The sequence below is a fragment of the Dasypus novemcinctus genome, chromosome 8 (assembly GCF_030445035.2).
Source record: "Dasypus novemcinctus isolate mDasNov1 chromosome 8, mDasNov1.1.hap2, whole genome shotgun sequence".
NCBI classification, from domain to species: Eukaryota; Metazoa; Chordata; class Mammalia; order Cingulata; family Dasypodidae; genus Dasypus; species Dasypus novemcinctus.
This window is the reverse complement of record NC_080680.1, coordinates 24,931,036-24,958,618: the sequence shown is the minus strand read 5'-3', so window position 1 is coordinate 24,958,618 and position 27,583 is coordinate 24,931,036. Positions and strand designations below refer to the sequence as shown.

Sequence of the window (27,583 nt, the reverse complement as noted above, 5' to 3'; positions counted from 1 at the left end):
AACGGTGCACCCCACCTGGCCAGGAAGGGCTCCTGGGACAGAGCAGACCAATTTGTGGGTCAAAAGCTGAATCGGCCTTAGGCTGCGTCCCTCTCTCTCCTCTTTCCTGGGGAGGTGGACCCTTCCAGCTCCCTCTGCTTGTAGCCGTTGACCAGAGGCCAGAGAATTCACAGCTGTCTGTTCCAGGGGTGGGGAGTGGGCACGTGCAGCTGCAGATGCTATTTTATTCACATTTTTCCTGTGAAGATTATTTTCCTTTGTCCTTCCCCTGATATCCTAAAACCCAGAACATTTTTTTCCAGACTGTTTCTGCCTGTCCTCTAGTTATATTTCTGGGAGAGAAGTCTAGAATATGCCTTTGTCAGTTAAGTTGCTTACTTTACATAAAGGGTTAATTAGGGGGGAATATTATTTTATTTTTATATATTTAAAATCATCATCTAATGTCCACAAATATCTTTCCTTTATTTAATTTAGAAATATATCCTCTAAACAATTTTTTTATTTTCATAATTTTGTTCGCTAAATGGTCCACATAAAATTCAGTAACATGCACAGATCTAAATTAACTTCAGAATGTTGGTATTTGATTGTCCAAACATGCCTCTCCCCATTGTTCTTTAACTTCTATTTTGTCATAACTAAACTGGATAACAGTTTGGATCTACTTTAAGATTACACATTCTGTTCAATTAGATATGATTTCCAGTTTTAATAACCGTTATTTTGTAATATTAGTTTAAATTTTGGTTAAAAATTCTATTCCCAGTTCTTTCATATTTGCAAGCAATTTTTGGTATCTTGTTTAATTATTTTTCTGTCACAGTTTCTTAAATGCTAAACAGTACTCATAGGAGACATATTTGGGATTTTGTTAACATTTTTAACAGGTGAAATTGTTTCTTATACTTAATTTTGTCTATTCACAAGAAGATTTTCTCCATTTATTTATATCTTTGTCTATGTCTGTTTTACAGTTTACAATTTCCTTTGCATGCATCTCATACTAAAAGTTAAAATTAGACATACTTCCTTTATATTATGAAAAATTTCTCTTTGGAAAAATTTTATAGAACTAGATATACATATGCAGGACTGCATATGATTTGGGAAATTTTTCGTAATATGCAATTTCACTATTTTTACTTTATCTCTAAACATTTTATGATTTATTTTTTCTTCCCGCTGGTAACCTACTGCCAAAAGTTTACAATGACAACAAATGTATGAAGAGCAAAGGGCAGGCAGAAAAAGAAGGGAGGAGATGCGAAGGAAAACTTAAAATGATGAAAATTAAAAAGCAGAGTCCTAAACAAATGTTATACTTGTTTTTTCTCTACATATAGGCCAATAATATAAAAGCAAAGAAATTTCAAGGGTCTCTCTTAGCTGAATAGTAAACTTGTATAATACTAAGGTGCTTTAAGTGTGACTTATAATAATAAAATTATTAGCAACTATTCAGTTTGTACCACTGGGAAATCTTTCTATTTTGTTGAGTTGATGAATAATATATCTTTAAAAAAGTATCTTCAAATATTATTTAAGGTAAACTTTTAATTCTAAGTACATACAAATCACTTACTTTCACCTTCTTGAAGCATTTTCAGTAACTGTGCATTTCTTGCCTTTACTTCTTTATACTTTGCCTAATAGTCAAAGAAAAAAGGTTTAATCTTTTAAAAAATGATATAATCAATGATTTACTAAAATCCAAGGAGCTATGAATTCTAATCCTAATTTTGAAAAAAATCATTCAGAAATGTCTACCACTTGAATCAAACTTATGGTATAGAAATAGAGATTAACATTATAAGGGACTGAAAATTAAAGAAGAGAGGGATAAAAGTAGAGGAAATAATTCAAAATACAAAATTTTCCAGGAGAGTATTTCTCTTTTCTTCCTCATATAAAACCCATATACAATTCAAAATTATTAGGATGAAAAAAAAGATTCCTAGTTTTACAAGAGCACTGTTCAGCATTATACCATAACATTCTATATCTGTTCTACATTTGCCACTACCCAATATTTGATTACCATTTGAAACGTAGCTAGTGTGACTGAAAAACTGAAATTTAATATTGTTTAATTTTAATTTAGCTAGACACTTGTAGTGGTTATTGAATTGTACTGTGCAGTTCTATACCTTCTCAGCTAAAAATATCTTTACTAACCTCTCATTATTTCACTAAATAATTATTCTTATAGTAATGCTTTAGCTGACATGAATTAACAATTTACTGAAGTATCTTACAATATTTTTTTCCATTTCTTTTTCCAAATGGTTTAGTGCTCCTTCTCATAATACATAAATGACACAATTATACATTTACTGACAAAAGGATTTGTGTTCCCACATTAATATCCATGTTCTAGGGAATTTTTCCTTTATACTACACCCTTAATTAACAAGTCTTGTAATAGTCTCTGAATTATTTATAAAGATTTAATACATTATATAAAAATAAGAGTCTAAAAAGAAAATTGTTCAGTATAAGAAACTTGTCATGACATCTTCTCTCAATGTGTACCTAGATATGTTCAGAAGATACCAGGTTCAAAAATCTTTTTTGTGAAACAAACTTAAATGTATTTTAAGTTCAATCAAGATGGCTTTTACTAGTGTATAATGATTAAATTGCTGATACTAAATCAATAGTGTTTACTGAGTAATAATACTCAACCTTAGTAAATACAAGGGGATCAGGACCTCTGAGAAGCTTAGAAATGAATGAGGGAGACAAATGAGATGGAAACATAAAAACATGAGGGGGAAAATATATGTCAACTATGACTATATTCACTATGAACCTTCCACTCTCGGGGCTTTGACCTATGATCTCCAGCTCAAACATCTTGTCCAAGGTCCAGAGCAGTATACATTAATGCAAGCCTAGGGTCTAAAGTCAGTTTATAAAACAAATATTGCAAATGAGCAAAATTAATCTTGAAAACTTCCTATATCATGCATAAAAATTACTCATATACTTCTATATGTACAACCCTGGATAATAAATGTATCTTTAAAAACATAAATGTATAAAATATGTCGTGTCTCCACTGTATCTAACTGCATCCTGAACACCTAAGTCTACCTGTACCACAGCCATTTTAAATTCCACATGTTGAAAAGGAATCTATTGATTTCCATTCCAAACCAGTTAAAAAATGTGCTCTTTCTCTTACATTCAATACTTGGTAATTGTTTTTTTAAACTCCCTTCACTCTGGACCTCAACTACATGCATTACCATCCCACAAAATAATTTCCATGCCATTTCCCTATACTATCCACTCCTTGTCTAAAAATCCAAATGTCTTCAAATTCTAACCCTAACACACACCTCCAATCTCACTTCCTATAAATTCCCATTACTCTAAATGTCAGCAACAACATACTTCCCACCATTTCCAGAGCATGACCACTCCCAGCATTCATGCCTTTGAAAGTGCTCTTCTCTCTACTTGGAAAAAACATCTCTTCTCCATAATTCTTAAATTAACAATTTCCAATGGCAGTAACATTCATTCTGTTCTCTGTGCTTCCAGAGTACACTGTCAAATGTCAATTATAATGTACCATCCTTATTTACATGCTTATTTTCCCTATTAAGCTATGAGCTCCTTGCTAATTCATGTTTGTATTCTTTGCATTTAACACATAGTCAGTGCGTAACAAAAGTGAAGGAAAATATAAATAACAAAATAAAAAGCTAAGGGCTTTTATTTTAAGGGTGCAGTCTGAGAAGGTTTTAGCAGTGATGACTATTAAAGGCATAAGCAAGAAGGAAGGAAATGTAAGAACCAACAGGGCTGGACCCTGATTTATTTTTTTCACCATTATATATACAAGGCTCAACAGAAGCACTGAATAAATAATTGTTGGATGAACAAATGTTACTCAACACAAAGACAAATAAGAGAATAAAAAAAAAAAAGCTCAGGGAAGGAGGAACAAGAGAATAATAGGTATGTGGCCAAAAATAAATTGTATTATCATTCAGATTTTATATCATTGACCAAGGAGTTAAAAAACATAAATGGCAGACAGACTATTCCTATCAACTAAATTATTTAACATATTTACATATAAGAAAATAGAAAATAGGCAAATTATTGAATATTTTGTTTTATAACAGTAAATGAGTACAGACCTCCCATTGAGTGATCACATTTTTTAGTTTCTGGATTTCAGCGTCTTTCCTTTCAAGTTCCAATTTTAGTCTTTCAATTCTTCCATCTTTCAGAACTACTTCCTGAAAAAAAGAAAAATATTATTTTAGGACTAAGATGGTTCTGTCAATCCTGGTTTATACCTTTCCTTTGTATAAAGTTTAAGAGGGAAAACCCTGGTTTTAATACATTTCCAAAAGCAACCTTAACCTGTTGAACTACATATCCATATGTCTATATGTCAACTCAATCATACAATCCTGGGGAAGCGGACTTGGCCCAGTGGATAGGACATCCATCTACCACATGGGAGGTCCGCAGTTCAAACCCTGGGCCTCCTTGACCCGTGTGGAGCTGGCCCACACACAATGCTGATGCGTGCAAGGACTGCCATGCCACGCAGGGGTGTCCCCCACCTAGGGGAGCCCCACACCTAAGGAGTGCGCCCTATAAGGAGAGTCGCCCAGCGCGAAAGAAAGTGCAGCCTGCCCAGGAATGGTGCCGCACACACAGAGAGCTGACGCAACAAAAAGAAACACAGATTCCCGTGCCGCTGACAACAACAGAAGTGGACAAAGCAGAAGATGCAGCAAATAGACACAGAGAACAGACAACCTGGGTGGGGGTGGGAGGGAAGGGGAGAGAAATAAATAAAATAAATCTTAAAAAAAAAAAAAAAAGAATTAAAAAAAAAATCCAATCCTAATTATGTATAGTGCAAGCAAAAAAGATTTTTATGATTATTCCCAAATTATAAACATATCCTATGACAATATCAGGACTTTGAAATGACATAGTCCATTATCGAATAAACACTAAAAGTGCTCTGTGACAAATTATTAATCTATCTTGAAAATCCAAGAGAATTGAAAAATTATGAGAATAGGAAATACTAAATAAATAATAAATACAAAAATCTCTTCATCAGCAATTACCAGTTAGAAGATAGAACTAAAAATAATTTCTTCCGAACAACAATAAAAAAATAACCCAAGGAATAAACTTAGAAAATATTTAAAATCTATACAAAGAAAATTAAAAATCTTTAGACAAAAAGGGCATGGAAGAAAATATGCTTGTAGATGGGAAAACTAAATATTACTAAACATTTGTAGGTTTAATACAATTATAGTTGAAATTCCAATAGCATTTTTGTTCTTTGGAATTTAGCAAGGTAAAACTTCATCTGATAGAATAAATGATGGAAACAAGGGATTTGCCATATCAAATAATTGTATATTATAAACCAAAAGTAGTTAAAACAGTATGATCATGGCACCTAGTTTGACAAAGCAATGTACCAGAAAAGAAAGTCCAGAAAAAGACTAAAGAAGATGTAAAAATTTATTGTAAGTGAGAATGGTATTTTAAAGATGTAAGAAAAAGTGGGAAGCGGACTTGGCCCAGTGGTTAGGGCGTCCGTCTACCACATGGGAGGTCCACAGTTCAAACCCCAGGCCTCCTTGACCCGTGTGGATCTGGCCCATGCACAATGCTGATGCACGCAAGGAGTGCCATGCCACGCAGGGGTGTCCCCCGCGTAGAGGAGCCCCATGTGCAAGGAGTGCGCCCTATAAGGAGAGCTGCCTAGAGTGAAAGAAAGTGCAGCCTGCCCAGGAATGGTGCCGCACACACGGAGAGCTGACACAACAAGATGATGCAACAAAAAGAAACACAGATTCCTGTGCCACTCACAACAACAGAAGCGGACAAAGACGACGACGCAGCAAATAGACACAGAGAACAGACAACCAGGGCGGGGGGGAAGGGGAGAGAAATAAATAAATAAAAATAAATCTTTAAAAAAAAAGGGGGGAATGTTAGATTGTATATATGATAAAAGAATAAAAATTAAAAAAAAAAAGAAAAAGCTGCACTGTAAATAATGCTAGGTTACAGTACAAATGGCTAACTGAGAAAAACGAAGTTAAATCCCTGTTACCCTTCACCAGATAGCAAAATAAATATATCTCAAATAAATAAATATTAATGTAGAAAATTTTAAGAATATAAATTGTTTCTATTTATCTAAGGAGTAACGCAGCAACAGTAACTTATTCCACAAATCGGCACTAAACATCTAACTTCTAGGTGCTGGGTATACAACATTGACCAGAACTGAAAAGTTTCTGCCCCCATGGGACTTGTCTGGTGTAGGAGCCATGATATAAAAACAAATAGTGTAATTACAAACACAAGTAATAAGCTACAAAGGAAATAAACACAGTGTTATAAAAGGAATAATGTGGATTCCCTTGTAGACCAGGGAAGCTCTCTATGAGCAAGGGACCCAGTAAGAGAGACCTTGAGTGATAGGTAAGAATTGGCTAAGTAAAAAGCAGAGGTAAATGCTTTCCCAGCTAGAAAGAAGAGCAAGTGTAAGGACATCGAGACAGAAAAGAATCTAGAGAATTTGAAGGAAAAAATATGTAGTGTGGCTAACATATTGAGAGGGAAGATACTACAAGCTGACTTTGGAAAAACAGGCCTGGGAGGGGTGTACCGCATGTCGTCTGTGGGTCCGCGGGGCTCCTGGCCCAGGACCCTGCCTGTCAGCTACAGAAGTCCACTGCTGAAGGACCTGCTTGCCCACGGAGGTCCCCTGAGGACTTTCCTCAAACGTCAGGCAGGGCCTGAAGCCCAGCTGCAGGACAGGGGTCCTGACCTGCTGGTGGAAGCTAAACTGCTGGGCCAGAAGGAGCAGGAGCTACAGGAGACAGAGCGCTTACTACATGATGAGAATGAAGTCTTAAGGAAACTTGCAGAGAATGAAATGACTTTGTGTCAAACAGAAATAACTCAGCAGAAGCATAAGAAGAAACATGAAAATGATTTGATCCTGGAGGTAAATGCAAGAGTTGAGGGTCAGGAAGCAATGTTGTTTACTTCAGAGATATCTGATATGTATCAGCAATATGCTGCATTTAAAAGGTGGCGTTTTGAGACTCTGGAATATATTAATGTGAAATAGGTGGCTTTAGACATGCGTCTATCAGCATTGAGGGTTCAGAAGCCTGTAAGTATATGAAAGTTGAAAGAGGTATGCACAGAGTACAAAGGGTACCAAAGATGGAGAAGCAAGGCCACATCGAAACAAGCACCATGACTATAGCACTATTACCTCAGCCTATTGATATTAATCTGGTGATGAATCCTAAAGATTTGAGAATCAATACTAAGCAAGCCAGTAGAGGTGGTGGTCAGCATATGAATAACACAGATAACAAAGTCTGCATAGTTCATCTGCCAACAGGTACTGTCTCTGAATGCCAACGAGAGATCTCAACTGAGAAAGAGAGAGATGGCTATGAAAAAGTTACATGCAACTTAGAAGAAGAAAATAGTAATAGATACAATGCTAGAAAGATTCAGGTTGGAACTAAAGGAAGAGCAGAGAAAATAAGGACATATAATTTCCCACAGAACCGGGTCACAGATCACAGAATAACAAGTTCCTGCATGATATTGAAACTTTTATGCAAGGCGAGAATCTACAAGATGATCCTGTACAGTAATTGAAGGACTATACTTACTATGAATCTGTAATAGAAAATATTCCTAAAAAAGTTTGATTTGTAAATTGAAAAGGCAGCAAATCACATTCTCTTGGAAAACTTGGGCTAACACACTTCAAAATAATATGCATATTCTTCAGGGACAATTTCTATAAATTTCCCAATATATTAGTAAAAGACATACAAGATAATAATAAAAAAAAACAGGTCCTGGAAAGCCTTGCAGGCCATTAAATAAAAAGCCTGTATATTATTCCAGTAAACAGAAAGTCAGTGAAGGGTTTTGCCATATAGTTAGATATAAAATGGATTGGAGTGAGGTGGAACACCCTTTAATTGCTACTGTAAGTCCAGGTCAGAGATGACAATGCATTGGATTAGGATGGAAACAGTCTAAAGGGAGAAAAGTGTCATGCATTTGGAGAAATAATTTGGAGGCAGAATCAACATTTGATGACAGGTTGAATATGGTAAGTGAGAAAGATTGACATTCAAGTCAAGTATCTAATTTAAGGAATAATGTGGATAGGTCAAAATTAGAAATATACAAACTATTAGGCTTAGGAATCTCACTTCTAGGAATTTATCCTAAAATAGATAAATGAAGGGGGAAGATTATCTATTAAAGCGTTTAATGCAGATTTGTTTATAACAAAATAAAATTGGACATCAATTTAAACATACAAATTGGACATCAATTTAAATGTACAGTAGGATATAGTCTAAATGTATGCTAAAACAAAACTGAAAACTCTGCAGTCATGAAAAATGATGATATAAAACTATAAAATATATTCATATGACCCCAAAACTTGGGTATATTTGCAAGAAATTATATGCAATAATTAGGTATGTAAAGAAAAAATTCTGGAAGGGCATATACCAAAATTTTAATACTAACCATCTTTAGATGTGGGAATGAAGAAGATTTTTACTTTATTTTTTAAAACTTCTTTTTATCAAGTTATATAAATATACTATTTTAATTTTGAAAAAGAAGAAACTATATAAGTATAAAAATAAAACCTGTGCCAATGGATTCTTAGATATAACATGAAAGCATGAGCAATAAAAGAAAAATAAATTGGATTTCATCAAAATTAAAAACTATTGTGCATCAAAGGATATTATCAAGAAAATGGAAAGATGACCTACAAAATAGAAGAAAATATTTAGAAATCATATATCTGATAAGGGTTTCATATCCACAATAAAGAACACCTATGACTCAACAACAAAAAGACAAAAAACCCAATTTAAAAATGGGCAAAAGACTTGAATAAACATTTCTCCAAAAAATGATATACAGATGGCTAATAAGCACATTAAAAGACACTCAACATCATTAGAGTTGGTGAGGATGTAGAGAAACTGGAATTCTAATACATTAATGGTGAGAATGTAAAATGGTACAGCTGCTGTGGAAAATATTTGGTGGTAAAAAGTCAAACACAGGATTACCATATCCATCAATTCCACTCCTAAGTACACATCCAAAAGAATTGAAAGCAGGGACTCAAACAGATACTTATACACTAATGTATCACAGCAGCATTATTCACAATCACCAAAAGGTAGAAACATCCCACACGTCCATCAACAGATGAATGGATAAGCAAAATGTGGTTTCTTCACATAATGGATTATTCAGTCACAAAATGGAATGAAGTTCTGACAACATCATACTTCAACATGGATGAACTGTAAAAACATGCTAAGAAAAATAAGCCAGACACTAATATGATTACTCTTATATGAAACATCTAGAATAAGCAAATTCACAGAACAGAAAGTATATTAGATGCTACTAGGGGATGGGAGGGTAGTGGGAACGGGGTGTTATTGTTTAATGGGTATAGAGTTTCTGTTAAGTGTGATGAAAAATTTTTGGAAATAAAAAGTGGTAATGGTTGCATAAACTTGTAAATGTAATCAATGACACTAAACTGTACACTTAAAATGGTTAAAATGGGAAATTTTATGTTATATATTATAATTTACCATAGTAGAATCTTTTAAAAAGGCCCTGTGCTTTCTCTATTGTCTTCTGTTGCTCTGAGATTACTCACTGTGGGGAGGCAGCTGCCGTGCTGTGAGCAGCTCTGTAGAGAGGCCCTTGTGGTGAGGAATGTGTGAGGCAGCCTTCTTGGAAGAGAACCTGCAGCCCAGCAAGCCTGACTGCAACTTCATGAGAGAATCTGAGTCAGAACCATCCAGTTAAGCTGTCCCCGGATTCCTGACCCTGTATGTTTGTTGTTTTAAAATAAATAAATAAAATCTAGATGACTATGAATATCTATCATCTTTGAATTGGAAAGTTGCTCTGAACATGATGCCAAAGGCAGAAAATAAAAAGGAAAAGACTGATAGGTTTTAACTTGATGAAAATCTCAAAAAATACTGTAAACAAAATCAAACAATAAATGAAAAACTGGGAAAAACAGGTGCAACTTACAGGACAGGCATATGAACAATAATGTGAAAACGTGCTATCTTACCAGTGAGCAAAGAAGTGTTTATAAAATTGGTATATAAAAATATTTTAAAATATTTTCTCTATGAGTAATGGAAGGCAATTTGGCTATAAACTGAATTAATTATTGTATAAGAATTATTTAATGACTTGAAATGCTTGCCATTTATATTTAATTGAAAGAGCTGTCCATACAGCAGTTTCTACAATACTGGAAAGAAAAAAGTATATAGCCGTATAAAGGTAGGATGCACTAAAATATTATTATCAACAGTAGTTCTCTCTGGGTGGATGTTATTAGGGTTATTTTCCCCCACTTCATCTATAAATTGGGAATAATAATGGTCCAATCAACTTCACAGTTTAAGAATTAAATGAGATCATACATTTCAAGTACTTAAATTAATACAAAGCTTGGTAAACATAGTAAGCCCTCAAATATTTATTTTTGCCATTATTATATCTTCATATTACTTGTCAACCATTTCTAAAATTTCTACAGTGAACAGACACCACTTTTTAAAACAAGCTCATATTGTTTTAATGTAAATTCATTTTTATAAAGTTTTATAATTCAGTAAATACATTTGAAAATTTATCTTCAATCTAAGTGTAAGATATTATACAACAAAATCAGGATAACAGGATATATGTATAGTATAAAGTTTATGCCAACTAGGGACTGTAATCTATTAAGAAGGATAATAAATATGTGCTGTGTGAAATGTGCCATAACAAATACAAAATGTTATGGGATATTAAAAAAAAGAAAGAAAGAAAGCTCACATTCAGGGTTTCTGGTTTTGGTGTTTGGGTCGGAGTGGCACAGTGAGAGAAAGCTTCTGGGATGGCAAGTGAAATAAGCCTTGAGCAAAGACGGGAAGAAGCCGGCAGCCTGTGATCAGAGTGCTCTGCTTTAGCTAGAGGAAAATTTGGAGACGAGTACTGCTGATGTTAAGTAGGTTGAGGCTGTTCTGTAGAACAATGCTTTTAAACTTATTTCATGTGACCCACACAGTTGGGAGTGTTTTACATCATGAACCAGTACACACATGTCATTGTATGTAGGTGCACATGTGTAGATTGTATGTGTATGTACCTGTACACACATGGAAAACAGCTCATGAAACATAAATAGGTGTAATAAACTCCGACATTTTCTCTCCTATCTCATTTTTTTAAAGTTCTGGTAGCAATCTACTAAATTGATTTCAGGACCTGTTGAATGGGTTGGGACCCTCAGTTTGAAAAGCTCAGCCTCAGAACTTTAAGATGCTAGGTCAATGACATTATACTTAATTCAGTAGGCACTGAACATATGCCACATAGCTATGGCATGGTAAAAGTCATGCTTTATAAAAAGTCTTCTGTTAGCAGTGGATAAGTAACCTGGCATTACAAGGCAAGGGTCAGAAAGACTGGTCAGGGAAACGGACTTTTTGGCCCAGTGGTTAGGGCGTCCGTCTACCACATGGGAGGTCCGCGGTTCAAACCCCGGGCCTCCTTGACCCGTGTGGAGCTGGCCCATGCGCAGTGCTGATGCGCGCAAGGAGTGCCGCACCACCACGGCAGGGGTGTCCCCGCGTAGGGAAGCCCCACGCCCAAGGAGTGCACCCTAAGGAGAGCTGCCCAGCGCGAAAGAAAGTGCAGCCTACCGAGGAATGGCGCTGCCCACACTTCCCGTGCCGCTGACGACAACAGAAGCGGACAAAGAAACAAGACGCAGCAAAAAGACACAGAAAACAGACAACCAGGGGAGGGGAGGGGAATTAAATAAATTTAAATAAAAAAAAAATCTTAAAAAAAAAAAAAAAGACTGGTCAGCAGATAACTGAAATAACAGTAAGAGATTATGAGGGCCTGAATTAGAGAAATGTCAATGAGAAGGGAAAGGAAGGTGGATTTGAGAAATATCTCAAGATTTAACTACAAGACCCTGAAAAACGGGTAAGCGTAAAAGGAGGTTTAGAGTCCATGTATCTGAATAAAATGATAAAACCGAAAACAAAAATGACAAGCCAAGCCAAACGCTTGGTTAAGAGAGGAAAATGATGAGTTTGGGTTGGGACATACCGTGTGTAAGGTATCCACACAACAAGACAGTGAAATATACCAGACGGCAATTAATAAAATAGAGCCTTTGGGATGTAAGAATGGATGGGATCAGAAATGGCTGATCTACCTGATGCCAGTGAAGTTGTGGAGATATTAGTAAGCATATATTCTGCTGCAAGAAGACAATATGTTGATAAACATTAAGAACTATATAGATGTTTATAGCCTTTGATGCAATTACTACTTTTAAGAATTTATTCCAAATTATAATTCACAAAAAATTTAAATGCATGAAGATGTTCAATTAATATCTATTACAGTAATGAATTTTAAACAATCTGAATGTTCAATTATAGGACAACAGTCAAGCATATTATGGTATATGTTAATTTGAGGGCATATAACACATGGTTTTTAAAAGGGACTACAAAAATATACTTGGCTAACACAAATATTTTTAAATACTTATGCATATGGCATTTTCTTAAAAAAGAAATACTAAAAAATGAAATCAAAAGTTGTATTAAGAATGGTAGAATTACGGTTGATTTATTACCTTAAAAAAGTCCTGGTATATAAGTGTATGTACAGTTTAAAAGGGTTTTAATTTTGGAAAAATAAGAGATTTCTTTCTATGAGAAATGAGTAAAATTGGGAGGGGGGGAAGTACATCATATGGAAAGAGGCAAGTGCAGAATTTTTAAAATGGTTTCAATCTTCTTCATCTTTACACGCCATAACACACTTTGAAAAAATCCTAGTTTTAAAGATTATGAAAATGTTTACATATCCAAAAGAATATATATATCAAACACGTGTATGGAAAAAGAAAATAATATACAGATTAAGGGTTTGAACATTACCAAAGACTTTGCAGCCATATCCCCTCCTCTCACTCCTGAAGATATCCACTATTATGAATTTTACGTTTGTCATTCTCTCGCTTTAATTTTACTACATATATATATATTTCTGAATACACTAATTTTGTGACTTGCTTTTTTCATTAAACATGTTTTGAGATTCATCCGTGTTGCTATGTGTAGCAGTGGATAGTGATAGTTCATTCATTTCTCCTACTGATTTTGCTATTACCAATTGTTGGCTTTGAACATTCCTGGAGGGTTTAATCTAAAAATAGAATGTGTAGACATTATTGAAAGTTAATAACAAACTGTTTTCCAAAGTGGTTATACCAACTTACAACCCCACTAATAGTGTGTTACTGTTGTATTATATCCTTCCCAATACTTACTGACCCTTTTATTCCTATCTCTAATCTCCATATTCCTTCAGTTTTTCCTACGTACTGCAGTGAAATTAATATTCCTATCTAAAACTTTTCTCAATGCTCAAATACCTTTAAAAATTTGTCACTATCTACTGACCAAATTTGAAGTCATGCATTTAAGATCCTCCATAATCTTTACAAAACTTACCTTACCTAACTTATACTATACTCTTCTATGAACCTTCACTTTAATTGAACTAGCTAGAACTTCACTGACTCCATATTCTTACTAATGGCATTTCAGACCCTTCTCCTTCACCTCTAGGTGTTCAAATCCTACTGTCTTTTAAGTTCCAACTCAAATGTTATTTTCTCCTCACAAAGCCCTCTCTGATCTCCATTTCTATGAATTACTAGACCACTTTATCAGTACATGTTTCTTTAGACTCAACACTTTCTACCTTGTACAACAATAATTATTACTGAATGTGTACTGTGTGCAACATGTTCTGCTAAACTTTCAAATCGTAATTCCTAATTTTCCTAACAACAGTGTAAGAAAGGCAGGCAATTTCCTCCCAATATAACACAGGTGAAAAGCTGCAAAGCTATCTTTTGTGTTATCAGGTTTGTTTAATTTCGGTCAGCTCTTTTTCCATATCACTTTGATTTTTTTATATCACTGATATTAATTATTAATTAAATTTATAAATACCCACAAAGGGTTTGAGGGAGTTAAGTATTTGCTGAAATATATTAATATCTAAAAAATATGAGATGGCTTTTTAAAAAAAGATATGGACGACAAGGGGGACAATTAGGAGGAACGAAAAAGGAGGAAGCAAACATATTAACCATAAATGGTAGCATGGTTGCTTGGATGCTACATGAAATCTGACAGTCAAGGCAAGAAAGGAAAATATTAAATTTAACTCAGTACCAGAAAGGAAAAAGCTCACAAGTACTTCAGGGGTGGCAAGGGTTTCCTCTTATTATATAACAATAGATTTTCATATGAAATCATGTTATTTTCAAACCAATCTTACCGCTGCATTAGAGTAAAAAGTTTTTAAGGATCTGGCTTCTCTTATGCCCTATAAAACCCAACATAATAGGTGTTTAATTTGTTGAGTGACTGAATTTATTAGTCTTCTTTGTGAACGAAGAGATACTGTCCATTAAAGAGAGTAAAAAGATAGGAAACAGGCTTTTAGAATCTGGAATAGACATTGTAGGAATTTATCAAAGGCAGAAAGAGATGAATCAAAGGACTATTAAACAGAAATAAGGATATGGTAAAAATTACATTGGACTGATTTCAAAAGAAAAACTAAACTCTTTTTTTATTAGAGAAATGGTGGTTTACAGAAAAATCACACATAAAATAGAGGGTTCCCATATACTACCCTATTATTACCTCCTTGCCTTGGTGTGGTATATTTGTTATGAGTGATGAAAGGATATTTTTATAATTGTATTATTAAGTATAACTGATGGATTAACTTAGAGTTCACTATTAGTGTTGTGCAATTCCTAGGATTTAAACATTTTTTATTCTATTAACATATATACAACCTAAAATTTCCCCTTTTAACCACATTCAAATACACAATTCAGTGCTATTAATTACTTTCACAATGCATTGTGCAACCATCACCACCAACGATTACCAAAACTTTTGCATGGTGCCACGTAGAACCTCTGCACGTTTTAAGCCTTAACTTCCTATATTCCTTACACTTACCTTGTCCCTTGTTATCTATACTCTAGATTCTAATTCTATGAGTCTGCTTATTCTAATTATTTCACATTAGTGAGATCACTAATATTTTTCCTTTTGTGCCTGGCTTATTTCACTCAACACAATGTCTTCAAGGTTCATTCATATTGTCGCATATATCAGCACTTTATTCCTTTTTAGAGCTGAATAACAGTAATATTCCGCTGTGTGCGTATACACATACATACCCCACATTTTGTTTATCTATTCATCAGCTGACAGACACTTGAATTGCCTCTATTGTTGGGTAATTTTTAATAACACTGCTATGATAATGTGGTATGCAAATATCTGTTTGAGTCCCTGCTTTCAAATTTTTTGGATATATATCTAGAAGTGTGATTGCCAGGTAATATGGTAAATCTGTACTTAACTTTATAAGGAACTGCCAAATTGTCTTCCACAGCAGCTGCACCATTTTACATTTTCACCAGTGATGAATGATTGTTCCTATTTCACCACATCCTCCCCAACACTTGTAATTTTTCAGTTTTTAAAATAGTAGCCATGTGTGGGGTGAAACGGTATCTCACTGTGGTTTTGATTTGAATTTCCCTAATGGTTAATGGTACTGAGCATCTTTTCCTTTGCTTATTGGCCATTTATACATCTTTGTATAAATGCCTAAAGTTTTTGCCTATATTTTTGTTCTTCCTTTTTTTTTTGTTTTTGCCTATTTTTTAAATTGGGGTGTCTTTTTGTTGAGTTGAAGGATTTCTTTATATATTCTTTATATATATATATATACTTGATATTAAACCATTATCAGATAGTTGGTTTCCAAATATTTTCTCCCATTGTGTTGGGTTCATTTTACTTTGATGAAAAAGTCCTTTGATGTACAAAGACTTTTAATTTTTATGAGGTCCCATTTCTTTATTTTTTCCTTTGGTTGCTTATACTTTGGGTATAAAGTCTAAGAAACCACTACCTAACACAAGGTCCTGTAGCTGCTTCCCTACATTTTTTTCTATGAGTTCTATAGTTCTAGCTCTTATATTTAGGTCTTTGACCCATCTTGAGTTGATTTGTATATCGTGAGATAGAAGTCCACCTTCATTCTTTCGCATATGGACATCCATTTTTCCCATGATCATTTGTTGAAGAGTTTATCTTTCCCAATTGAGTGGACTTGGCACTCTTGTCAAAAACCTGCTGGCCATAAATTTAGGAGTTGTTTCATGAATTCTCAATTCGATTCCATTGGTCCCTGTGCTAGTATCATGCTCTTTTAATTGCTGTGGCTTTGTAATAAGTTCTAATATTGGAAAGTCTGAGTCCGTCAACTTCTTTTGCAAGACAGCTTTGGCTATTTGGCGCCTCTTACCCTTCCATATAAATTTGATGACTGCCTTTTCCATCTCTTCAAAGAAGACTGTTGGAATTTTGTTTGAGATTGCATTGAAGCTGTAAATCACTTTGGGTAGAATTTATATCTAAACCATATTTAGTTTTCCAATCCATAAACACAGAATGTCCTTCCATTTATTTAGCTCTTCTTTGATTTCTTTTAGCAATGTTTTGTAGTCTTCTGTGTACATGTCTTTTACATCCTTGGTTAGATTTATTTCTAGATCTTAGTTGCTACTATAAATGGAATTTTTAAAAAAAAATTCTTCTTCTGATTATTCATTACTAGTGTATAGAAACACTATTGGTTTTTGGGTGTATCTACCACTTTGCTGAATTGATTTATTAGCTTTCAGAGCTTTGTTCCGGATTTTTCAGGATTTTCTGTAAATAAGATCATGACACCTGCAAATAGGAGAAGTTTTACTTTTCCTTGAATTTTATTTTTAAATGTTGGATGTGGGAAGTGGACTTGGCCCAGTGATTAGGGCATCCATCTACCACATGGGAGGTCCGCAGTTCAAACCCCGTACCTCCTTGACCCGTGTGGAACTGGCCCATGCGCAGTGCTGATGCACGCAGAGAGTGCCCTGCCACACAGGAGTGTCCCCCGCATAGGGGAGCCCCATGTGCAAGGAGTGCACCCCGTAAGGAGAGCCACCCAGCACGAAAGAAAGTGCAGCCTGCCCAGGGATGGTCCCGCACACACGGAGAGCTGACACAACAAGATGATGCAACAAAAAGAAACATGGATTCCCATGCCGCTGACAACAGAAGCGGACAAGGAAGAAGACACAGCAAATAGACACAGAGAACAGACAATCAGGGTGGGGGGGGGGGGGGGAAGGGGAGAGAAATAAATAAATAAATCTTTGAAAAAAAAAAAAGACTAAGTGCCAATTTCTCATGAAAAACCATGGAGGCAAGAAGGTAATGATATGATAAATTTAAGATAGTGAAAGAGCAAAACTGTCAGCCAAAAATTCTTTATCTGGCAAAACCATCCTTCAAAAATAGTAAAATGATCACAGATAAACAGAAACTGAGAGTTCATCAACAAAAGACCTGACCTGCAAAAATTACTAAAGAGAATTCTGTAGGTTGAAAGGAAAAGACAGAAGAGAGTGGCTTACAGTAGTGTGAAGAATGAAGATCTTCAGTAAGGGTAACTAAATGGATAAATGCAAAACCAAATAGTGCTGTATCCATGATAAACAACTCTATTCTTTAATTCATGTAAGAGTCAGAATACAATTGAACAAGAAAAAGGCATATTTCCTGATAATGGACATGCAAAATATAAAGAGGTAAAGTGGGACAAAACCAATATAAACAGGGGAAACAAAGGGATATGGGTAGAAAGAACATGTATGCTACTGAAGCTAAGTTGATATCTTTTCAAATTAGTAAATTATAGATGTAGGTTGTGTAATACAGACTCTAAGATAACTACAAAGAGCTTATTTTAAAAATATACAGAAATAGAAAAGAGAAAGAGACCAGTCAGAAACATCACAAAAGATCAACTAAAGAGGAAAAGGAGTTTGCAATAAAGGAAAAGAGAGATGAAGAAAAGATAAGCCATATAACAACCAAAGGACAAAATGGCTGAAGTAAGTACTGCCTCTACAGTAATAACACTGAATGTTAATGGATTAAATTCCCCAATAAGAATGCACTTTGACAGAATGGATAAAAAAGCATGATCCAACTTGATGTGTTTTACAAGAGACTCATCTTAGACCCAAGGACAGAAATAGGTTGAAAGGGAAAGGATGGGATAAGATAATACAACAACAAAAAAACTGGGGTAGCTATACTAATATTGGACAAAAGAGACTTTAAGTAAAAAGATGTTCTATGAGACAAAGAAGAATACTATATATTAACAAAAGAGGCAAACCACCAAGAAGAAATAACAATCATAAATATTTATGAACTTAACTATGGTGCTCCAAAATACATGAGGCAAACACTAGAAAACTGATGAATGGATAAACAAAATGTTGCTTATACATACAAGGGAATTTATTCAGCTGTAAAAAGGAATGAAACCTTGATCTGTGCAACAGCATGGGTGAATCTTGAACACCTTATGCTGAGTGAAATAAGACAGACACAAAATGATAAATATTGTATGATCTTTCTGACATAAAAAAACTAGAATAATCAAATTCATAGAATTAGAATCAAGAATATAGGTTACCAGGGATGGACTGGAGGTAAAGATGGGGGAATAAATGCTTAATATGTAAAGAATTTCTATTTAGGTTGACTGTAAAGTTTTGGAAATGGATAGTGGAAAAGGTAGCAAAATATTGTGTAATTAACAGCAATGAATTATATATGTGAATGTGGTTAAGGGGGAAATTTTAGGTCATATATATGTTATTAGAATTAAAACTATAAGATAAAACAGGGAAGCAGATGTGGCTCAAGCAATTAAGCTCCTGCCTACCACATGGAAGGTTCCCAGGTTTGGTTCTCAGTTCCTCCTAGAGAAGACAAGCAAGATAGCAAGCTAGTGTGATGGGCAGGTACGGCAAGCTGGTGCAACTAGATGACACAACAAGGAGACACAGAGAGGAAAGACAATGAGAGATACAACAAAGCTGGGAGCTGAGGTGGCTCAAGTGATTGAATGTATCTCTCCCACATGGGAGGTCCCAGGTTCAGTTCCCAGTGCCTCCTGAAGAAAAAGACAAACAGACATAGAAAGCATACAGCAAATGGACAGAGAGAGCAGACAGCAAGCACAAAACAACAAGAGGGGTGGGGAATAAATAAAAATAAATCTTTAAAAAAAAACACAAAAAACATAGCTAGGACTGTGTAACAGTGAACCCTACCTATTTAAAATGATGGACTATAGTTAAATATAAAAATGTTCTTTAATGAATTTTAACAAATGTACCATACTAATGCAAGGTATTAATAATAGGGTGGTATACGGGAAAGAACACACCTAATGTAAACAATGGACTATAGTTAATAGTACAATTTTAATATTCTTTCATCATTTCTAACAAGAGTACCACACTAATGCAAAATGTCAACAATGGGGGGGTATATGGAAATGCTGTATGTTTTACATGATTTTTTTCTGTAAACGTACACTTTCTCTAAATAAAAAAAAGATCGGGAAAAAAAGAAAAGCTGTGATCTGCAATCAGGCGGTGGTCCCACATCCCACCCCTGCCCCACGAATCTTGTGGAACTGAATTTTTATGTTCCTTCCAGGTGCCAGCAAGCTATACCAGGGCTGGACCCCACTGCTGCCTGCTGTGAGAAATGGGGACTGGTGATAGTAACTGCTGCGTGGAGAGTACATTACTGGTATTTACTGTCATTTACCAACTTCCTATTCCCTCTCTTCACTGGATGCTGTAAGGTACTCTACTGGACTCCAGAGTTTCAAAACGGTTGATTTATATAGTTTCTTCCTGTTTAATAGCTTTTCTGGAGAAGGGACTTATGTCTGGAGCTTCCTATTCTGCCATCTTCCCATAATTAAGTATAATTCTGTTTAAAAAAATATTTTCCAGCAACTCCTACCAGCCCAGGAATTATATTAGAATAAAAAAGGTAGACAATACTGTGTGAGTCCAGGCCACACAATGGCAAGAGAGAATAAGAGGAAATCCAGGAAGAAAAGGGAAAATGCTCATGGGACCATTAATTACTGAGAAGTTTCTGACTGGGAGAATAGTTATGGATGAATTAGAGGTCAATATAAGAACAGGTTCACTGTTAAGAGGAAGGATAGGAGACCAGAAGTTGTGGTGATAAAAATAAACACAGTCTTTGAGGTCTAAGAGAGAAAGAATTTTCTCAGTCACATGGGATTTAAGATGTGGCAGCTAGGAACATGGAATAGGTGACACCTCTTCCTGGCCCATGAATCCAAGAGTGGGAGGAGAGGAAATACCCCTTTCCAATTAAATAATATATTTTATATAATACTGGTTTGTAGCAGGGGTTGGTAAATTTTTCCTGCAAAGGGACCACTAGCCAATACTTTAGGTTTTGCACAGTCTTTGTCTCATATATATATATATATATATATATATATATATATATATATACACACACACACACACACACACACACACACAGTCCTTTAAAAATGTGAATACCATTCTTAGCTCACCGGCCAAACAAAAACAGAGCAAGTAGTAATAGATTTGATCTGTGGATCCTACTTTGCAATCCCTGGTCTACAATATAAAATTCTAACTTCTTAGATTCACAGAAAAGGACCTTTGTAATCTAAATCTAATATCTCTCTCCAGTCACGCTATTCCATAGCCACTCAATACTTTACAGATACAGAATCTTTCAATTTCCTAAATATTCAGTCTAGGCATTCCATAACTCTGGAACTTTGTTCTTGCTAGGCCCTTAAGGTACTGAGTCTTTATCTTTTTCTTACTTTATACAACAATTCATCATTCAAAATCCATCCCAAATGTCACTTCTTCATGTACTCTTTGCAATTCATCCAAGCAGTTACCTATTTCATTTTCTATTCAAAACTGCTTTTATATTTTTCAAATCTCCCTTAAAACATTCACCACACTGAATGATGATCTCTTTATAAGTCTATCTCTTCATATCCCCACTACTATGTCTAAGGTCTACCAGTACCTCAATAAATAAATTAATGAAATAACAACATACTTATGTTGACTCAAATATCTTAGAACATTAACAACAAAGATAATACACTAAAATTGTTATTTTATAAATAACTGGACTCTACTCGTTACATTTTTTGGAAAAAAAAAACACATTTAACTTTCACTGTGATTTTAAGAAAAATTCAACTTTACATGCCTGGTTATGTTCATGAGATGTACAACTGCCTGTTCCATTATATTCTGTAAGCTGTTCTCTTCTTTTTTCTCTAATAAGAATTTTATGAACATCATCTTCTAGTCTATTGAAGAACCCTCCATCATGTGATAAAGTTTGAGAAGAACTCAATTCCTGTTAAAAATGAATGATTTACTATCATTTAAAAGTATATGCATTTAATAAACCTAGGTAGCTATTAGACAGAAATTAAAGAAAAACAATAATTAAAACATAATCACCATTTGATTCTTATCTCCATACATTTATAAATGTCCTTTCACCTTCATAATTTTTGGGGATGGGTATTACTTGGTTTTTTGTTTTGCTTTGTTTTTATTTAGGCCAGTAAAAATAACTTATTTGGGAAATGAGGGAAAGAACAGTGCTTACTGAGAAATGGGAGAGAAAGATGGAAATATACACCAAGATTTGGTGCAGGTCCCACTAGTCAGAGGGAGCCTTGATTTTTAAAAAACATTTTTTATTCACATACCATATAATTCACATACCATTAAAGTGTACAATACAATGGTTTTTAATATATTAAGAGTTGGCAACCATCATCACAAATTTTAGAACATTTTCATCACCCCAGAAAAAAGTCCACACATCCATTAAGTTACTCCAATTTCTCTGCAACACTTTCTCCCAGCTCTAGTTTATATTAATTTACTTTCTGACTATAGATTTGCCTATTTTTGACATTTATTATAAATGGAGGCACACAATGTTTGGGATTCTGTTGACTGGTTTCCTTCATTTAGCATAATGTTTTCAAGGCTCGTCCATGTTGTAGCACAAACCAGTACTACATTCCTGTTTACTGCAAAATAGTATTTCGGGAAGCGGATTTGGCTCAACTGATAGAGCATCCGCCTACCACATGGGAAGTCCAGGGTTCAAACCCAGGGCCTCCTGACCTGTGTGGTGAGCTGGCCCACGCGCAAGGAGTGCGCTCTATAAGGAGAGCTGCCCCACGCAAAAAAAGTACAGCCTGTCCAGGAGTGGCGCCATACACATGGAGAGCTGATGCAGCAAGATGATGCAACAAAGAGAGACACAGATACAGATTCCCAGTGCCACTGAAAGAATGTAAGCGGACACAGAAGAACACACAGCGAATGGACACAGAGAGCAGACAACTGGTAGGGGGAAGGGGAGAAAAATAAACAAATAAATCTAAAAAAAAATAAGTGTTTCATTGTATAGATATACCACATTTTGTTTATCCATCCATTGATGGACACTTTGGTTGTTTCTACTTTTTAGCTATTATGAATATTGCTGCTAGGAATGTTCATATACAAGTTTTTTTGTGTGGAAAAATGTTTCCAATTCCTGTGGACATATACCTAGCAATGGTATTGCAGGGTGGTCATATTGTAACTCATTGTTGAGCCTTCTGAGGAAGTGCCAAACTGTTTTCCACAGAAGTGACACCATTTCACTTTACCACCAGCAGTATATAAAGGTTCCAATTTCTCCACATAATCGCCAAAACTTTTTATTATCTGATTTTGGTTACAGCCATCCTAATGTGTATGAAGTGTTATCTCATTGTGGTTTGAGTGGCATTTACCTCATAGCTAAAGGGTTTGAAAATATTTCATGTGCTTACTAGTCATACGTATAGCTTCTTTGCAGAAATGTATATGCAGATCCTGTGCCCATTTTTTAATTGGGTTACCTGTCTTTTTATTAATGAGTTGTGAGAATTTTTAAAATATTCTAGATATAAGTTCGTTACTAGATAACGATTTACAAATATTTTCTCCCATTCTGTGGGTTACCTTTTCACCTTCCTGATGATGACCTTAGTATTAAAAATAAGTTTTTGATTTTAATGAAGTCCAATATGTTTATTCTTTCATTGTGTTGCTTGTGCTTTTGCTATCATATACAAGAAACCATTGCCTAACTCAAGGTCACAAAGATGTACTCTTTCATTTTCTTCTAAGAGTTTTTAGTTTTAGTCTTTACATTTAGGTTTGTGGGTTTTTAAAATTCTCCCTCTCCAAGATGGCTCCCTCACCTGTCTGTTCATCCTCCCTTTTTTTTTAGAAGGCACCAGGAACCGAACTTGGAACCTATGGGAGGCCAATGCTCAATTGTTTGAGCCATACCACTCCCTGGTTTGTGGTTCATTTTGAGTTATTTCTGTGGATGGTGGGAGAAAGTTCAAATCCATACTTTTTCACATGCTATTCACCATCCTTTGTTGAAAATATTATTCTTTCCCCCATTGAATTGTCTAGGTACACTTGTCAAAAATCAATTGAAGGCAATTGTAAGCGTTTATTTCTGGACTCTCAATTATATTTTATTGATTAATATTTCTACCCTTATGCCAAAACCACATTATCTTGATTACTATAGCTTTGTATTACTCAATATTTTACATTATATTTAAAAATAATTTATACATAAATTCCACACCTGTGATAAAGATACAAGATTATAACATTATCCAACTACGTAAAATTAAAAATTTCACACATTCTTCAAGAGAAAGTAGCATTTCCTCTCCAACTTACTTTTGAGAAGGAAGAGACAGAAAAACAGGTTCCTCCCATTCTCACTGGTACCACATATAGCCCACATTCTTGAGTTATAATGCCTCCCATTTATCCATTTCAATTGTATTCATGAACAAATGACCCAAATTTCAGTCACTGTTAATCTATTTCCCTTCACAGTATCTCTGAAAGTAAAGTGTCCAAAAGAAAAAAATACTTGCATACCAGTTGTTAATAAAAATAAAAATGACATTACAAATTTTTGTACAGCACTTTAGAGTTTACAAAGCACTTCCACAAGTATCATCTTACTTGAATCTCTTAAACTCTAAGATTGATAGAGCAAGTATTATTTACCTATGAAGTAATCATGGCCTCAGAAAACTTAAATGATATACCAATGAATCATTCTATTGCTAAGTGGTATAGATATAACTCTAAGGCTACTTCTTGATAAAAATATTTCCATTCTGGTAAGATTTCATTTTAAAGGAAGAAATACAAAAATACTTAAAACATTGCTGAGGACCTATGGAAGGAACACTATGGCATTAGCAACTAATCAGTTTCTGGATTTCACCTCATTAAAGACTCTAACTCTACCCAGTCCCTGTTTTTTTGCTATCTGCTACTATTACAAGTATGCTTACCCTAAGAGGTACTCCGTGCTTTCAGTTATTTTGAGTCATGTAAAATATTTCTATTATGACTAAAAATGAGATTTTCCTAAAGATAATTTTAAAAAGTAAAAAAAAAAGATACTCTGATAAGAAACTAAAGGGGAAGAGAAGTAAAAATAAATCAACCACAACCACATATATACATAGAGGAAAGAAAGACAAAAATGTGATGAGTTTAAGAACACAGATTCTTTAATTTAATGAGAAGTCTGACCAATTCAATTTCAAATTCTGAATATCTAATTGAGTTCAAATTTTGAGTATCTAATTCAACAATAAAAAGACAAACAACCCAATTAAACAATGGGCAAAGGACCTGAATAGACATCCCTCCAAAAAAATATAAAAATGACCAAAAAGCACATGAAAATATGCTTACCATCACTACTCATCAGGTAACTGCACATCAAAACCACAATGAGATACCATTTCACACCCACTAGGATGGTTATTATTGAAAGGAAAAAAAAAAAAAGAGAAAGAGAAAATAAACATTGGTAAGGATGTGGAGAAACTGGAACTTTTGTGCATTGCTAGTGGGATTATAAAATGTTTCATCCACTTTGAAAAATAGTTTGGTGATTCCTCTAAATGTTAAATACAGAATTACCCTAGGACCTAGCAACTCCACTCGTAGGTATATATCCCAAAAAACTGAAAGCAAGAATTCAGATATTTGTATGACAGTGTTCACAGCAGCATTATTCTCAAGAGCCAAAAGGTGGAAAGAACACAAGAGTCCACTGACGGATCGATAAACAAAATGTAGTATATGCACATGCTGAAATATTATTCAGCCATAAAAAGGAAAGAAGCTCTGATATATGCTGCAACAAGGATGAACCTGAAAAACACTATACTAAGCGAAAGAAGCCAGATACTAAACTGCAAATTTTGTATGATTCCACTTATATGAAGTATCCAGAATAAACAAATTCATAGAGACAGAAATTAGATAAGAGGTTACCAGGGGTTGGCGGGAGAAGGAATTGGGAGTTATTTCCTAACTGGTAAATTATTTCTATTTTGCATGATGAAAAAGTTTTAGTAACCACATGATCTTGGAAAAAGATCCTTCCTCAGTTGTGCTTTCAGATGAGTCCCCAATCATGCCAACACCTTCCTTAACTGCACCCTTGTGAAACACACTGAAGTAGAGGACACAGGTATAAGTCAAGCCTAGATCCCTGGACAGTAAAAACTGGGAGATAATAAATGTGTGTTGTTCTATGCCACTAAGGTTGTAGTAATTTGTTACAAAGCAATGGATAACCAATATACTATCCTTGCTTAGATCCTAGAACACACAAAAAAATTTAGTCTGTCAGCCAAAAGGGTGCTGATGCAAAATACCAGAAATTGGTTGTTTTTTATAAAGGGTATTTATTTGCGGTAGGAGCTTACAGATACCAGGCCATAAAACATATGCTTACCAACACCAGCATAAGTTACTTCCCTCACCAAAGTCTATTTGGAGCAAGAAGGTTGTGACGTCTGCGAGGGTTCAGGTTTCCTGGGTTCCTATGTTCCTGGAGCTTGCTTCATTCTGGTTCAAGGTTCCTTTCTTCCTGGGGCTGGCTTCTCTTTCCTCTGCATGTTGACTTCCCAGGGTTCCAGTTTAAGTCTTCAGCATCAAACTCCAAAATCAAGACTCCAACATTAAAAGCCCTCAACTCTGTTCTTCGCCATGCCTTTTATCATGCCCAGGTACAGATCAGATTACAAGTACAATCCAATATTTCTTTTTGGAATTCATCAGTTATATCAAACTGCTACACTCCACCCTCTGAATTCCAAAAAATTATCACAATATTCAAAAAAGCCTTTAATTAGTTACAATGCAAGTACTGAATCATATCATAATCAATTTAAAGAAATACAGTTTGCTCCAGGCAAAGCCCCATCTGCTACAGACCTCTGAAACTTACAAAACAATTTATCTGCTTCCAATACACAAGTGGATAGAAAAAGGATATTTTCATTACAATAAGGAGAAATTGGGAGGGAAACAGGAGTCAAGGGTCCTTTACAATTCAGTAAACCTGCAGGGCATCCTCCATTCAATTTTAAAGTCTGAGAGTCATTCTTGAGAAGATGGTTTCTTCTCCTTAGGGCCATATGGGAACCCACCCTTTCCACTGTCTTGCCCAAGGCCATTTTCTTGGTTCCACCCTCATCAAGCATTTGGGTGTCAACCAAGCTCAAGACCTCTCCCTCCAAGAGTATTGGGATGATTGCCACACCTGACCCAATCTTTGGGTTAGAGTCTTAATCCCCTCAAACAGTGATGTGAAGACAACATTCCCCCTAACCTTTAGCATATAGGCTCAACCCTCTCAGAGCAACAACTTGACTGCCTGGCCTTCCCTAACCTTTGGGGGACAGGTTCACTCCTCTCAGACCAGTGGGGTGCTGACCTTAACCACCCTAATCCTTGGGGAATGTGCTCTACCCTCTCTGTACCTTGAGGCAGCAAAACTCCCCCAGAACATCAGGTGGGAATATCCACCCGCTTTAACTGCTGGGGCAAACTCACCCTCTCTGTACACATGGGTGGGGTTCCTCTCTTAGCCCAAGGTGATGTCCTAATTCCAGATCTCAGCTTCCATGGTTTTCCTCTTAAAGCTCTTTCTCCTTCAATCTCTCCTTTCCATGTCCCTTTTATTCCAGGCTGACAGTTGTTTTGTTCGTACAGCTCTCTCAATAAGTATGTTCATTTAACATGCAGGTAGGAGGAGTCCAAGCCTTCAGACAGTAAGACTTTCCAGAATACTTTCTGACATAATTGCATCTTCAATCCTGATTTACAAGTTCCAAGTTTAGTTAAGTCCTCCAATGGGGCACTTTGATCTGGGAGCTTCATCTCCAGAGGCTTGGAATTTCCAGAATCAGTTTGTTTTCTTTGTGCCTGACAGTTCCAACCTCAACATATCTCTCTCATCTAGCATTT

General features: G+C 35.2%; 1 protein-coding gene and 1 pseudogene across 8 annotated transcripts in view; one reads left to right on the top strand and one right to left on the bottom strand.

Moving 5' to 3' along the window:
• Positions 1-27,583, bottom strand: part of GKAP1 (G kinase anchoring protein 1) — a 99,061-nt gene that overhangs the window by 13,615 nt on the left and 57,863 nt on the right. For 5 of the 8 annotated variants that reach the window (XR_009186761.2, XR_009186760.2, XR_009186759.2 and 2 more), the window contains 3 exons: positions 21,413-21,569; positions 4,158-4,255; positions 1,586-1,649 (listed from right to left, as the gene is read on the bottom strand). Coding sequence is in view for 4 of the 8 variants with exons in the window: in XM_071216662.1 (XP_071072763.1) it covers positions 1,586-1,649; positions 4,158-4,255; positions 21,413-21,569 (319 nt within the window). In the remaining 4 variants the exon portion in view is untranslated. Of the gene's footprint in view, positions 1-1,585; positions 1,650-4,157; positions 4,260-21,412; positions 21,570-27,583 lie in introns of all 8 variants that reach the window. The other 3 variants (XR_009186762.2, XM_058301599.2, XM_071216663.1) reach the window with 1 other exon arrangement.
• On the top strand, positions 6,644-7,814 carry LOC105744564 (peptide chain release factor 1-like, mitochondrial pseudogene; annotated as a pseudogene).